The sequence below is a fragment of the Lutra lutra genome, chromosome X (genome assembly GCF_902655055.1).
Source record: "Lutra lutra chromosome X, mLutLut1.2, whole genome shotgun sequence".
Lineage (NCBI taxonomy): Eukaryota > Metazoa > Chordata > Mammalia > Carnivora > Mustelidae > Lutra > Lutra lutra.
In genome coordinates, this window is record NC_062296.1 from 92,480,976 (window position 1) to 92,497,291 (window position 16,316).

Sequence of the window (16,316 nt, forward strand, 5' to 3'; positions counted from 1 at the left end):
CCTCCCTTGGCTTTAATATTCTGTGTACCTCCCAGATGGGGATATGAATTTTGTGAACAATATGAATCCTTTCTGGGAATGCCACAAATTCAAGAGCAAAGCTGACCATGTATTGAATTTTAATAATCATTTTCAGCAGCCAGTCCAGAAAAGGCATCATCCTCTAAAACCTAAAAATTTGAGGGCAGACATGTTGCGGCAGAAACAGAGCCAAGTTATCGACGCAGAATTATTAGATCAAAGACTCAACTACTTTTGCTCGAAATACATTCAGTATATTCACATTAACCGAAATGAAGTATCTGCAGAATGTGAAGTACTAGCTTAGAAAAAGATTTGGTCTTCCCACGGTGTCTTACAAGCAAAAATGTATTTCCATTCATTGAAGGCTACGCATCCACCATGAGATAGGTCTGGTAAAAATGTTTGATGGTATCAGTTAAAACCCTATTTAAGTAGAAAAGCCAGAACATGTTCGTTAATGAGTATCTCACAATGTCATCATTGACTTAAAATGGAGGAAGGGGGATAAGATCAAAATGATTCAATGTCTGAGTGATGGAGGTGACATTCACAAACAAGGTGTATGACTTACATGGTATCGGGATTCTATAGACATTAATTATCCCGTGCTCTAAGGCCCCCTTTGAGGTGTGATTTATGAGGAAGAAAAAAGCCTGAGGAAAATAGAATTGATGGAAAAAGGAATTGATGAGTAATTCCACATTTGGTGTGTACCTACGACCCAACGCTTTATGCTTAGTCACAGATTGGAAAGTACTGACTAACCCTTGTGCTGCGCTTTCTTCTTTACCTACTCTTGGCCATGTTCTTGCTGTAACAACTTTGATTCCAGTTAAGATCCTTTCTGACTCTTTCCCGGCCTGAATCTTCTGCTTCTCTGAACAGAAGTTGACTGTGGCACCTAGTCAGACATTTGCGTTTCACCCATGATTTCAGGCTTTCCTTTTTTCTTTCATGAGTTACAAATTACTTTGGTAGCCAACAAAAAGAGCCTTCGCCTTCAGAATTTTGAGTACCTGAATGAAATTTTAGGCACACTTACACTCTCATAGTAGGGATTGAAAATGTTAAGTGAGTTGGATTTTTGAAATTTTAAAATGATTGGGACCAGCAGAGCAAACACTCTGTATTAATAATTATTATTAGTTTATTGTTATTATTAGTTAATTTGATTATTAGATAATTTTATATATAGTTTTTAGATAATAAGCTTATTAGATTATTAGATTATGTTTTTAAAGACATTTTTATTGTTTCTAAGGAGACCCGTTTTCTGTAAAGGGCCAGTGTTTGGGGCGCCTGGGTGGCTCAGTGGGTTAAGCCGCTGCCTTTGGCTCAGGTCATGATCCCAGGGTCCTGGGATCGAGCCCCGCATCGGGCTCTCTGCACAGTGGGGAGCCTGCTTCCCTTCCTCTCTCTCTGCCTGCCTCTCTGCTTACTTGTGATCTCTCTGTCAAATAAATAAATAAAATCTTTAAAAATAATAATAAGAATTTAAAAAAAGGGCCAGTGTTCAAGTCTGTCATTCTAGCTCATAAGCAGCAACAGACAGTCTATAAACAGATGAAAAGTATTCGTGCTCCTATAAAACTTCATGGACAGAGAGATTTGAATTTCATATGCTCTTCGCATGTCACAAATTTTTACCTTCTCATTTAAAAATGAAAATCCATTCTTAGCTGGCAAGCCGTACCAACACAGGTGGGGAGCAGGGTTTGGTCTGTGGGCCATGCTGTGCCGACCCCCGGGATTGGGAGATTAATATTTTCCCCAACTTGAAAGCTTTTTTTTTTTTTTGAGTAAAAATAATTAACTACTCTTAGTCCATTTTCAGAAATTCCCATAATCTTTCCACTATCTAATTCTTGACCGGCAGTTGGTTACCTCTCTTGAGTCAGCCCCACAGATGTGCTGTGTTGAGATTGATTCAAGTCCCCCGAATGGGGACACGTAAGCAGGGAAGGGCAGCAGGACAGCTGCCAAATGGGACCTTCGTGGCCCTTTTACCGAGGCCATGATCTCGGGAAATGCTTTCTGGAATGCTCCATTGATCGAAGTTACAGTCATTTTCTCTGAAACATTTCTCTGCAGGCCTCTATGTTGCAGTGGAGGTAATTATTTAGAATTTTGGGATTTTCAGAGGCTCCCCATCATCCAGCTTCCTTCACGTCAGTATTAATTCTCAAAACTAACAGATAGGATTATGAGTCAGTTGCTCACCTCTCTTATTATGGGCAGAAGTAGCGCCCGGGGATGAGGAGTGAACAAGAAAGGCCACTCACATCTCTAGTACCTGTAACGAAGTAGTTTGTAGTCAGATATGCTAAAATTATAACTAGGTGAATATAACTCTTAAAGATAGAAACTTATCTCCATCAAAATTTGAAACCATTTTAGACCATAAATAATATTTAAAGATTGTTCTCTGTATATTATTGACGACCGTATTAGAATAATAACCCCTGAATTCCTGGTGATGGACTTTATAAGTACATAGAGCAGATTCTGCACAGTTAATATGGAAATTCCAAATAAAACCTGACAAGGTAAATACAGTATCGCATATCAAAATGGCTTAAATTGTAGCCCATGGAACACTAGACTTAAATTTGTATGCAGATTGGGTTTTATTATGTTTTTGAAGTTCCCTGGGCGGCCTGTCTTGCCAGGACATTTGGAAATGTTAACTATCATAACCAATGAAAAAAGGCATTAAAAACTAAACCCGGCATAAATCACACGTCCTCGTGGTCTGTCATGAGTTGAACCTGAAGATAGCCTTAAACTCCCACAAGGTAATTAAAACATCTTAAGTGTTTGGTTACATATAAAGACTTTATGCTTTTATGCAGGTGGCATGTGTTAATACGGGTGTGTGTTTTCACATTAAGGATTGTGATTAAAGTTTCTTAGAAGAAAATATATGGATTGCGGCACTCGACGTGTTCGTATCCTGATCGCGCCGGAGTCGTGGTGGTGTTGGGTGTCACAGACTGAAACAAGCCGGATCTGTGTTTGCCTTGAAAGGGATCCAGACTTAATATTATGCTTTAAAGACATTCTAAAGCATCGACTTTGGAGTAAGAGCAAACATTCTGTACGGCCTGGGTCACCCCAAAAGGAGTTACTGAAACCTTCTGTTTCAGGCGTACATTTTACTAGTAGCGCTCAATGACAAGTCATTAACTCCCTGCAACCCGACTCTTAGGGACAGGTTCTCCGAAGGCTGAAATTAGCAGCATTTTTGTCTGCTTACCTTGCCATTTGATTAGGTATCCGTGCGTGTCGAAGCACAAAGCTCGGATTTACTGTTCTCAGCTGGTGTCCGCAGCCCTGCGCGCCCGGCCCTGTTGAGGTCGGTGTGCAACCTTGTGCCCCACCAGGGATTGTTAAATTGTTACATTATCAGTTTACCTGACGTAAAGGAGGTGCATTATGGCTCTGTGAAAATGCATTAGCGGTGTATGCATGAAAAACAAAAATTATGGGAAAAATGAATCATCCTCAAGGCAAAAAAGTGTGCGGGGCAGCTTCGTTGTTTAAGCGGGTCGTGGCTTACAACTGGGCCTTTCCCAGGTTTGACATGGATCTTATCGTTGGCTTGATATTAAGAAACCAGATCTGCCTTTTAGAAGGACCATCCTTATAGCTTTTTGAAGGACCATCTTAAATTATTTGTATTCCTCTGCTTGGGTGGTAGCGGTGGCAGTAGGAGGCACATGGTGAATTCCATCGGCCAGCTGGGTGCTTACGAAAGCCTTGTCTGTCTCAACAAAGACACATTCTTAGCCCATCCTTCCCCTTCGGAGAGTAGCAGCTCTAGGAGAAACACAGCTGGGGAAGAGGTCATGAGTTAAGGCTAGGAGCAACTTGACTTTGCTTTTAGGTGGAATTTGGACTAGATGTGTCCGTGATAATTGCTAGACTATTTATCTAAACCCATGTTTATTAAAATTTGCTCAACAGTGTAGTATTTGCCTTTCCAGAAACCTTGTGGTCTTAGAGAGTTACACAGCATTCCTTTCAAAATGCTTCTTGGTTGCCAAGCCCCTCTTCTTGGGCTCAGACTCAATGCTACCAATGAAAAAGGCTCTCAAGGGGAGAAGGCAATGTTTCAACAATCTGTAGTAGTTGTTAAATGAACTAACTAGTTAGCTGATTTACTACATTAGATTTCAGAAGAGTCGTCTAGTGGATATTCAGTTTTCCTTGCTAATTGATCCCACAATAAATATTGGAGCACTTATGATGGGAAGGGACTAAGCTGTGATGGGTATACAACAGGCACTCAATACGTACTATGGTTTCATTATGCCCTCCCCTTAGTAGTGGAATTATTTCCTGCTGTGCAGGTGCATTCCAAAGGGAAGAGCGTGTGCCCAGGCCCAGGAAGGAGCTTGGCCTACGAGCCGAATCTCAGTCACCACCTGTTTTTGTAAATATTGTTTTATACTGGAACAGAGCCCTGCCCATCCGTTTCTGTAGAGTCAGTGGCTGCTTTCTCACTAAAAGGGCAGCAGAACTGAGCAGTTGCAACAGAGAGGTTGTGGCCAATAAAAACTAAAATATTTACTACCTGGCCCTTTCCAGAAGAGGTTTGCTGACCCCTGCTCAAGACCCTAGCACTGCGCTGTTCAGTAGTAGAGCTGCTCGCTGTGTGTAGCTGCTGAGCGTTTGACGTGCTGAGTGGTGTGAATGGAGATGTGTTATGTGGATAAAACACATACCAGATTCCAAAGACCTAGTAAAAAGAAAGAAAGAAAAAGAATGTAAAATAGGTCATCAGGTTTTTTTGGTTTTTTTTTTTTTTGTTTTTTTTGTTTTTTTAACATCTTGAGTAATCTCTACCTACACCTAACATGGGGTTTGAACTCACAACCCTGAGATCAGGAGTCACATGCTCCACTGACTGATCTGGCCAGGCGCTGTGGCTCATCAGTTTTTAAATATTGATTATAGGTTGGAATAATACTTCGGATATTGAATGAAGTAAAATATGTTCTAAAATTAATTTTAACTGGTTCTTTTTACTTTTTTTTTTAAACACGACTATTAGAAAATTTAAAATGTGATTCACATGGCGGGAATGGCCTCAGGGGAGCGTGCCGGTTTCTAGGGCTCTGAGGGTATTAGAGAGCACCAAAGGAGACGGCCTCCTCCTGGCTGAGAATCTGAAACCTGCCTTCAGTCTGATGCTCCCATCCATGGGAGGAATTGGGTGTCAGGCCTCTGGGGTCCAGAGCCTGAACACCCAACCTAGGGTTAGGGTTTGGTCCTGGGAGGATGGCAGGCCTGGGGTGCCAATGCGGACTCGGGCTCTCCAGAGGGCTGAGTTGAGGGCATTGCCCCGGTGGCCCATCAGGCTCCGGGATTGTGGTGTGGGGGTCCTTGGAAGGTGTGGGTGGCTTCAGGGGGCATGGACGTTTCTCCGGCCAGGAGGGTTCTGCACAGGGCCATGGGGTCCATGTGTGGTCCAGCCACACATGGCTGACATTGTATTTCCAGTGGCTGCTGGTTTAGAGCCTGGAATTTGGAGGATATGTGACCTCTAGAAAAAGCTAGAAAGAGGGGAGGGGACACCTGGGTGGCTCAGTCAGTTAAGCGTCCAACTCTTAGTTTCGGCTCCAGTCAAGATCTCAGGGTCCTGAGATCAATCCCCTCGTCGGGGATCCGCGCTCAGTGCAGAGTCTGCTTGTCCCTCTCCCTCCTCTGCTTCTCCTCCCCCAGCTCTCTCTCTCTCTCTCTCTCAATAAATAAAATCTTAAAGGAAAAAAAAGAGAGGGGAGGTGGAGGAAGAGAAAACAATCTCTTGCATTTGCAAATGTCTTTTAAGACCAATGAAATCTTTAGTTAATTTGGCTCTTCCTCATAAGAAGGAATACGCACGAATAGTGGACTAGGATTATTTTCCTAATAAGGTTTCAGTCGAGTTCTCCCAGAAGACGACCCTGGCTCAGAATCCATGTTGGAAGGCGACCCAGGAAGCAGCTGTAAGGGAGAGGGGAAGCGGGACCAAGAAGGGAAGGAAGCAGAAAGAGGGCGTGGATGGGAGCCGCTCGTCACCACAGGCACCTGGCTCCTCTCAGTGAGGCTCCCTGAAGGGCTCTATGGGTTGTGACTCAGAGGGTTCCCACCTGGGATGTGAAGGAAGCCAGGCTTTTCATTTACCTACTGCCAGTAGTTGCTGACTGAAGGCTGCTCCTAGAGGCATCAGCCTCCCCACTCCCCTCAGCCCCCCAGCGCACCCTGCCCGGGCCCGATAAAACCCTGGTGCCCAAAAGAACAGGTGTTTGCAGCCCAAAGCCAGCAGCAAGCCCGAGAGTGTCCGGGGCCCGGGGTTGGGCCCCTCTAGTGCCTGGCCCGGACACCAAACCGAATGTTTTCTCCCATAACTCATGATTTCAACAAACGTTTGTATAGTTCCTGGTGTATGTGTTCATTTCCTCCCCTGAGTTTCACAACAGCGCAGGTAGGCAGCTCTGTCCACACGCACACCCCCCAGATGGGGAAGCTGGGCCCGGGTGGCGTCTGTCCAGGAGAACTGAGCTGGGATGGTAGCCCCAGTCTCCTCACTCCCTGCTTGTGTGGTCGCTCAGGCCAACTGCTTGGATCTCTCCAGAGCTCAGCTCCGTAAGGAGATATAAATGTATTAACATTTTCGAGGCAAGAACAGGAAACTCAGACTGTTTTTTGGGTACCCCATAGAATTCCGTAGATAGCCGTAGGGAAGTAGATACTTCTCTACACTTAGTCCCAAGACTCTTAAGCCAAAAAATATTATCTCTCTTTTGCACAAAGCACAGTCAAAATTGGGAGGTTATAGGACCGGCTGACCGCCACACAGGATGTGAGCGATCCAGTTAAATTCTCAAAAACACCACAGAAGTCCCCGTAGTAGAAGCTTATGGATGCATGGTTCACTGAGGACTGGATTTTGTTACCTCCCCATTACCCGGGCTCTCTTCAGAAGTGTTGTCAGTCCCTTTGGTACTTCTTGGAAACAAGTCTCTCTCCCAGCTTCATTTCCCTTTATTATGCTTGTAAGTGACTCGATAATTCTTTGTGGACTTCAGTAACACTTGTACTATTTAAATTTGAATAACCCCAAAGGATCCAGATAGGTCAATGTATTTAAACCACAGGCTTTAGTCTACATATTAGCTGATTAAAAACAGATTTTTATACATGATGTATACTTAATAAAAGGAGGGGGAGCAAGCAGATGTTTGTAAAATCTAAATATGTTAGATTCTATTTATTTGGCTCTCTTTCGCTGACTAGCTTTAGAAAAATCATACCTGTGATCACCGAAGTATAAACAGTTAGATGATGTATTTCCCTAGAAATTTCCTGCTCAGAAGGGTCAGCCAAAAAGGCAAGGAAAAAGATTCCCTGAGATTATCATACCAAAAGAAGTTGACAAATATGCCATAAAGGAGTCACGTCTAGATCAAGGACACTGAGTAATGGAATGCCTCAGAATTAGTCTCAAGTCTCTGGCCATAAAGTGATTAGTAGCTGTGATTCATTTCATCCAAACAGAAAAAACTTTTGGCTGTTGTCTGCGTTGTTGTTGTGGTCTGCGTTGTTGTTAAGAGCTTCGAAAGCAAGGTTTTCTTTGATGCAACCATGAGATCATGAACTTGAACTTTAATCACTCTGTCTGGTTCCTTCTCTTTCTGTTAAGGTGTCCCATCCTTTCAGTGGGAAATAGTCATTTTTCTCCTTTAAAATATTTGTATTTGAGACGCTTTGCATGTTTCAAAGCCAAAATTGAAGCATTCTTGTTGGTCTTCCAGTCCTGATGAAATACGTACCAAACGTCCATCTGAGTTCTGAGCACATGAGAACACAGATAAGATATTTTCAAATGGATTTTGAAGAGTAATAATCAAGTTTCAACATAAGTGCAAAGTCTCCAAGGACCAGAAATGAAAGGAGATGCAGAATGGTGGGGGAAGGCTGAAGCTGGGCTACTCAGGAGAAGGGGAGATGAGACGGGGCGGTGGGAACCGGATGGGGGGAACATGGTGGAGAGTGTCCCGCATGGGGCAGAAGCCTTAGACTGTCCCATATGCCCGGAGGCCAGAACTCCCCATGGAAATACTGGACTCAAAGGGTACCTCCCACCTTGTCTGGAATTGGAGCCAGACAGAACTCTCAGGGACAGAATGCCTCAGGGAGGCCCTGAGTCAAACTGGAATCAGTGCCTCTAACACACGGGCGTCCTGTGGGAGTGCCCTCTCTGGGGAACCGATCTCACGCCCTAACATCAGAGTGGGCAGCTCATTTGGCTGTGCTGTGCCAATCCCCGGATCCCAGCCCAGGGAACAAAGTTTGCATCAGATGAGCAGTCGGACAAAGATTGTAAGATATGAGATAAAATCAGACTCTTGAGAAACGTCACGCAAACACAGGAAAGTAGGGAATTACCTTTTTTCAAGTAAGCTTAAGAATAAATAAGTGTGTTTACTTTTCTTGAAATTGTGAAGGAGGGAACTACCTATCCTGGGAACAAGAAGAGAAGGTAGTTCAAGAAGAGGAAGGTGTGATAAAGAATCCACTGGAAACGAAAAATGTGGTCATTGAAATGAAAAAATTAGGCAGTAGGATAAACACCAGATTAATAAGCAGAACTTGTTTAAGAATGACCAGGGAGATTTCTGTTCCTGACGTATGCATTTTAAGCATTAAGTAAAAGTGACTCTTTTCCTGAGTGTACCTTTCAAAATCTAAAATTATGTGAAGTAGAAAGAATAAATGCTTTCAGAAATTAATTTCATGGCATGGTGAACTGTTATCACCTTGATGAAATTATTGATTTTCAAAATACTCTTCAAATCCTCTCTCACAGATGGCATTATAAATCCTCAATCTGTTTTCTTTTCCATGAAATTTCCTTCTGTTCTGTCTTTTCACTGTATTTGTGGAATTGTCTAACTAGTAAAACGCACAGTCGCCCTAATCCTTTGCCATGATCTTGGTTCATGACATCGTTCTATCCCCTGCCCGTGACCACCTCTACCTCCATCCCATCTTCCCAAGAAATTCCCATTGTTGTTCACCAAAAACTCCATGGCCCATCCTTCCAGCCTCAGCGGAAGGAATGTGTCCTCTGGAAAACCTAACTCGTTCACAGCACTTCCACACTCCCCCCGCCCCGCCATCTCCTGGTGGACAGGGAGTAGGAGTTTCTGTTTGTGTTTCCCCAGTATCTCTCAGAGTCTGGCATTAGTAGAAGCTAAATAAATACTTGTGTGAATGGATAAATGAATGAGTGGCATCAATGAAGAGCGTGCAGAACAAGAGGCGGGTTATTATGGTCGAAAACTAGATTTAATGGTCATTACAGGGAACTTTAAATTTGATGTTCTAAGGCAATAGGAAGTAATTCTAGATTTGTAAGCAGGACGGTGATATGAAAAATGTGGCATTCAAGGAAATTTAATCTGGCATTGATATGTTGATAGACAAAGAATAGAAGCACGTACGATAAAATGTACTACGAGTGAGTAAATGTGTATGATGAGGACTTCTTGTATCTTAGAAATGCCTATAAATAATATATAATAATATCTTAGTCATCATGTCAGCAATAGCCAGATAATTCAAACCTTCCTCTGAGGGACTGACCTCAGCCTGCCCGTAAGATGGTAAATCCTAAAAATCCAATAATAGTTTATTTGCAGTGGGAATATATTCCTTATATTATTGCCACTTCTGAGTCAGGTAAGGAACTAGAAATCCAATTACCTCTTTTCTCCCTAGTTCATGACCTAGAGCTAATTATTCCGGTAAATGTGCCCGGGTTCATACAAGAAGGAGGAAAAAAAGAATGAAATTTGAACCTTTTTTGAAGGTTCTTTTAAATGCAGCTACTCAAAGTCGAGTTTAAATCTATAAATGCAGGGTGCCTGGGTGGCTCAGTCGGTTAAGTGTCTGCCTTTGGCTCAGGTCGTGATCCCAGGGTCCTGAGATCGAGCCCCATGTCGGGCTCCCTGCTCCGCAGTGGGTCTGTTTCTCCCTCTTCTGCCCTTCTGCCTGCTTGTGCGCATGCGCGTGTGCGCTCTCTCTCTCTCTCAAATAAATAAATAAAATCTTTAAAAAATAAATCTGTAATTTACAAAAGCTGCATAGATTTCATTGAGGTTTCTGAAAAAAGGATCACATTTTCCTGAGTATGAGTAATTTGCTTATTAAAGGTTTATAATACTTCAGGATATGGCACAATATTTTCAGGATGCAGAATAATATTTTTCTTTTCTTTTTGAACAGCAAAACTTAGAGAGTAACCTCACCAGCCTTATCAAGAGGAACACGGAACTAGAGACCCTTTTGGCTAAACTCATCCAGACCTGTCAGCATGTGGAGGTGAGTGTCTCTTTGTGCTGTGTTTCACAATTATACCCTCCTTGCCTTTACGTTTTTAAGGTGGGAATCTTTTTAACACTAGATCTTTTGCAGAAGCCAGATATAAACGATGGGCAGAACTGGAAAGAACTAGGATCTCAGAGACTCTCTCCCCATGCACTGCTTTGTCCCACCCCCACTGCCGCCATGACAGCTCTATCTGCTGCGGTGGCTTTACTTAGCATTCCTTTTTTATTTTTTTATTGTGTTATGTTAGTCACCATACTGTACATGATGAGTTTTTGATGTCATGTTCCATGATTCATTGTTTGCATATAACATCCAGTGCTCCATGCAGTCTGTGTCCTCCTTAATACCCATCACCGGGTTAACCCATCCCCCCACCCCTTCCCCTCTGAAACCCTCAGTTTGATTCTCAGAGTCCATATTCTCTCATGGTTCATCTCCCCCTCTGATTTCCCCCACTACATTTTTCCCTTCCTTCTCCTAATGTCCTCCATGCTGTTCCTTATGTTCCACAAATAAGTGAAACCATAGGATAATTGACTTTCTCTGCTTGATGTATTTCACTCAGCATAATCTCCTCCAGTCCCATCCATGTTGATACAAAAGTTGGGTATTCGTCCTTTCTGACGGATGTATAGTACTCCAAAGTGTATATGGAGCACATCGTCCTTATCCATTCGTCTGTTGAAGGGCATCTTGGCTCCTACCACAGTTTGGCTATTGTGGACATTGCTGCTATGAACACTGGGGTGCATATGGCCCTTCTTTTCACTACATCTGTATCTTTGGGGTAAATCCCCAGTAGTGCAATTGCAGGGTCATAGGGAAGCTCCTCTATTTTTAACTCTTTGAGGAACCTCCACACTGTTTTCCAGAGTGGCTGCACCAACTTGCATTCCCACCAACAGTGTAGAAAGGTTCCCCTTTCTCTGCATCCTCTCCAACATTGTTGCTTCTTGCCTTGTCGATTTCGGCCATTCTGACTCATGTAAGGTGGTATCTCACTGTGGTTTTGATTGGCTAATGATGAAGACCACTTTTTCATGTGTCTGTTAGCCATTCGTCTGTCTTCTTTGGAGAAGTGTCTGTTCATGTCTTTTGCCTGTTTTTTGACTTGAGTATTTGTTTTTTGAGTGTTAGCATTCCTAATGTTATAGATTTTAATTACCTTGACAGAGGGCATCCAGAAAAGCACTGTATAAAAGGTGTCGTATCAGTTTCCCTGAGGCTACTGTAACAAATCCCCACGAACTCGGACGGCGTGAGATTATGGAAATGTGTTCTCTCATAGTTCGGGCAGCCAGAAGTTCGAAATCAAGCCTTGCTCCCTCGAAAGATTCTAGGGGAGGACAAGTCCATGCCTCTTCCCACCTTCTAGTAGTTCCAGGCAATTCTTGGAGTTCTTGGCTTGTGTCTGCAGCACTCTCACCTCTGCCTCTGTGGTTCCATGGCCTTCTCCCTGTGTGTCTCTGTGTCTGTGTCCAAATCTCCTTCTCACAGGACACCAGCCATTGGATTGGAGCCATCCTAACCCTGGGGTGAATTCACTTTAACTCAACTACATATGTAAAGACCCTGTTTCCCAACCAGGTCATATTTGAAGATACCAGGGTTTAGGACTTGAACATAATCTTTCTGGGCGGGTGAGCGGGGGGAGGGGGGCACAATTCAACCCACTGCAGATGTGCATTCAGTGCATCTTAGTTGTCAGATACATTTCCATGAAATGGACCACTTGTTGGGATTAAGTCAAGAGTATGTAAGCAGCAGTGACACCAAGGACAAATCGCAGAACACGGATGTTTCTAATCCTCTGCTTAGAATGGATTCATTTTGAGGGGGTTTGGGTGGCACATTTAGTTGAGCATCTGGCTCTTGATTTCGGCTCAGGTCACGATCTCAGGGTTGTGGGATCGAGCCTTGCATCGGGCTCCGCGCTCAGCTTCTCCCTGTCACTCTGCTCCTCCCCAACTTGAGCGTTCCCTCTCTCTCCCCCCGCGACTCAAATAAATAAATAAAATCTTTAAAAAAAAGAATGGATATGCTTTTGGCAAGGGTCTCTCCAGGGACTATTTTGAGCCTTGTTGATTAAACAACATGGTAAATACCAGTGAACAAGCATAATGTTTTCATTATTGTAGGGCACAGTGAATGTGTTATAGGAATAAATGGGTGAACTAAATGGAATGATCCATGTGCTATATTTTATTTTTATGAAGTGATGGCATTTGATGTTTAGGACAATAAGAAAGAATAATTTCTCTTCAGTAAAAAAAAAAATTACCTGTGTTTTATGGGGAAATTTTACAAAGGCTTTATGGATTGGGTGATTATTTCATTCAATTTCAGCTAGTTACTTCTTAAAGCATTTAGTGTCTGGTTTCTATTACGGCCTGTAGTGATTTCAGAACAACTGTCTCGCTCTTAATGCAATGTCAGTATGGCTTGAATTTACAAAATGCTATTCATTTTAACATGGAAAATTACTTTCCATAATGTTCAGTCATTTCAAAGGATAGAGAGAAATTTACCAGCAGATTTTATTTTTCTTCCAAAAGATCAGATATTTAGTTGTGATAGAGGCTTTTTAAATAAAGCTATTAGTGAGTTGATCGTACGTGCCATTGAAAGTTATTTACAAGGAGTAAAGAGTATGTATTCTTTTCACTGGGTTTCTGTATAAAGCCTTAGGAATGGAAAGGAATCCTTGTGGGTGAATAAATTTGGTATTTGGGGAAAACATTCTGGATAAAAATTAAAATTAATTATGGGTAGAAAAATGATAGTGTAAGTACCTATTTTTTACTCTTACATTGTGTATTTCTTATTCATAATTATTAATATTCTCAGAATGTAACTTTTCAAAATATTGAGCATCCAGTTCTCATGCAATAATCCAGTGAGTCTGTTGAAAATTTATTTAAGGCACTGATGAAGGCGTCAGCAAGGTTGTAAGGCTGGCCTGAAGGAGCAGAGCAGAAGCCAATGCCCACACACGTGGGGTGCGGGGGGCGCTGGGGGCGTGGCGCAGGGAGAAAGGCGCTAGGATCAGGGAGCTAACTTAGATGCAAAACCGGTTCATGACCCAAAGGGCTGGAAAGTCATAACATTTGGGCAAAATGAGTGGTATAGCATCAGTTCTCTCCAAGTTAATGTTTGACTTTGCCCAGACTAAGACTGGATCAGGAGTGAAGAGAACGCCGGACCCTATGGCCCGGCATCCTGGAGAGTTACGGGACTCTTCCTTGGGCCGCCTTGGTGGGTTATGTGTTAGTATGATCTAGTGCCATCTAGTACAATCTAGTACAACCCCATAAGGACTCACAGTCTTCTTTTCGCCTTATTTCCCAGTTTGGGATAATTTAGTTTAACATAAATTTCCGCTCTTCCTGTTCCCATCCCCGTTGATCGATAAGTAGTGTTCACCACACACACATTTCTGGGCAAGGGCGTACATTTTAGCCTCTGGCCAGTTACTTCGGTTTGTTCAAGTGTGACGCTAGCTCGTTCACTCGGCTCACGTGTAGGGGGCATCTGCTGTGTGTGTCACACTCTACTAGGCACCAAGGGAGACCGGCCGGCCCACGGGGAGCTTATGGTCCTGCTCAAGACCCAAGAAGAACCGCAATACAGAATAGAAAACTACCGGCTGTAGCGAGGCGTGGACTTGGCACTTGGACTTTCCGAGAAGCAAGACATTTCTTCTAGCAGTGGGGGGTGGGGGGAGGACGACAGAGCAGGCAGTTCGTTCTGCGGAAACAGGTGTGTGCAGGGCATCGGCAGGAACCAGCCTTTGAGAGATGGAGAGCGGGGCGGACTTTAATAATCCCATCGTTCTCTGAACTTGTGTTTGGTCCTGAAGGTTTAGTGAGGGTTCACGGAGTACAAAGACCTGGGTAACGTTCCCAGCGACAACCGGCATCCCCAGTTCTTTTCAGTAAAGGATCTTTTGGGCTAACGGAAAACTAACACGGATCGCTTGGTGCAGAAGGCACTGAGCGCACGGCCTGGGGGCGACCCCCACGGCCCACTCGTAAACTGCAAACAGTGAGTGGAATTTGTTGGGCCCTTTTAAATCCGCGCAGAGCGGACAAGAATTTCCTGGTTCACATCCGAGGTTCCGGGACTGTATTTCTTCCTTTTCCTCTTCCTGAAGGTGTCCTTGTGTTCGGGGCTGAGCCGGCCAAGGGAAAACGACCCCCCTGACAGGCGACTCGCGATTGTTGTAAATGAAATCAATGAGTTCCCACCAAATCCTGAGGAAATGCCACATCCTTCTAAGTCCACACCTCCTTCCTGGGATTCACTTCTGCTTTTCTTGAGAATGAAACGAGTCTGAAGGTCTCCCCCCATCCCCATTGTTTTCGTAACTTGTTTTTACAGGGAGGGTTAGCAAGTGAAATGGCTTTTTGAGGGTAAGTACCAAATCCTTTTAAAATACTGTTACGCTGAAAAGAAATAAAAAATTAAAAAAAAGAACACAAAAAACAAAGCAAAACAAAAAAAACAAAACTAGTGAACATGGGGCATGAAGTCCTGCAGGCTCTTCGGGACTCAGGAGGGGGAGGCCCAGGAGGGGGAGGTAGACTCCCAAGAAGCACGCAGGGAATGTGGTGGCTTCTAAAAACCAGTGGGTTTTTGGCCACTGGGTTTTGTTCTCGTTAGGAGAATTGGACAGAGGGCGGAGTTTATTAGCTAAGCAAATACGGAGAGGTGTCAAGTTCTCGACACATTCCCAGAATCGAGTTCTTTCACAGGGCCTACAACACTGGACACAAACAAGATGTTCATTTGGGGAGTTACAGGTGACCAGTGACTAAATACACAGAGGGATGGTGAAGAAAGACTGGGGAACGGTGACTAATTCATTGCCAGAGCAGCATGGAGAAAATAAAGGCTCATTCACCTGACTTCACCATCCTTGCCCAAGCTCATCCTACCAAGGGGGTTCTCCAAGCCAGCATCCTGCCTAAATCCTGGCATTAGCCCCTGTGGCTTATCTTGCCTTATTTGTAATTATTTTTTATTTTATTTTAAAGATTTTATTTATTTATTTGAGAGACAGAGAGAGAGCATGAGTGGGGGTGGATGGGAGGGGCAGAAGGAAAGGGAGAAGCAGCTGAGCAGGGAGCCTGATGCGGGGCTCCATCCCAGGAACCCGGGATCACAACCTGAGCCAAAGGCAGATGCTTAACTGACTGAGCCACCCAGGCTCCCTGTAATTACTTTAAAAACAAAAACAAAATTCCTTTTGCCATTGTTTTTCACACTAAGTTTTTGAATTATCTTTTTCTTTGATTTCAATGAAACTTTGCTCTCTTGCTGACTTTCTTTGAGTTCTTCACTGCTAGATGACTCGTGAAGTGACAGGCTTCTCGGGGGTGAACTAAGTGCCGTTTAATTCAATTTTTGCCGAGATATCAGGCTCCCTAAATTGGGGGAGAGGAGGGTGATGTGTCACAGTAGCTTGTAAGAAACGGTTAAAAAAATTGATTTGGGAAAATAGGGATCCGTAGAAGACTTTTTCAGTCATTTACCACATCCTAAAAACATTCAGTTATAAGCTTTGAAATAAAAGGGTAAAAGCACTGGGTTAAAAAGAAAGCTGAGGGGCGCCTGGGTGGCTCAGTGGGTTAAGCCGCTGCCTTCGGCTCAGGTCATGATCTCAGGGTCCTGGGATCGAGTCCCGCGTCGGGCTCTCTGCTCAGCGGGGAGCCTGCTTCCCCCTCTCTCTCTGCCTGCCTCTCTGCCTCCTTGTGATCTCTCTCTCTGTCAAAAAAAGAAAATCTTTTAAAAAAATAAAAATTAAAGAAAGAAAAAGAAAGAGGAAGTTTTAAGTTTAAATGATTGTGTCATGCAGTTTTACGTTGGCACTTGCTTTGTCTATGGCCATTGGCTAGAGACTAGCTTGTGAT

The 16,316-nt window shown here is 43.5% G+C and overlaps 1 protein-coding gene across 5 annotated transcripts in view; it reads left to right on the forward strand.

The window, feature by feature from the left end:
- MID1 (midline 1) overlaps nucleotides 1-16,316 on the forward strand; it is a 340,262-nt gene that overhangs the window by 264,237 nt on the left and 59,709 nt on the right. For all 5 annotated transcript variants that reach the window (XM_047716064.1, XM_047716062.1, XM_047716066.1 and 2 more), the window contains exon 3: nucleotides 10,300-10,395. In XM_047716064.1, coding sequence (XP_047572020.1) covers nucleotides 10,300-10,395 — 96 coding nt within the window. The remainder of the gene's footprint in view (nucleotides 1-10,299; nucleotides 10,396-16,316) is intronic.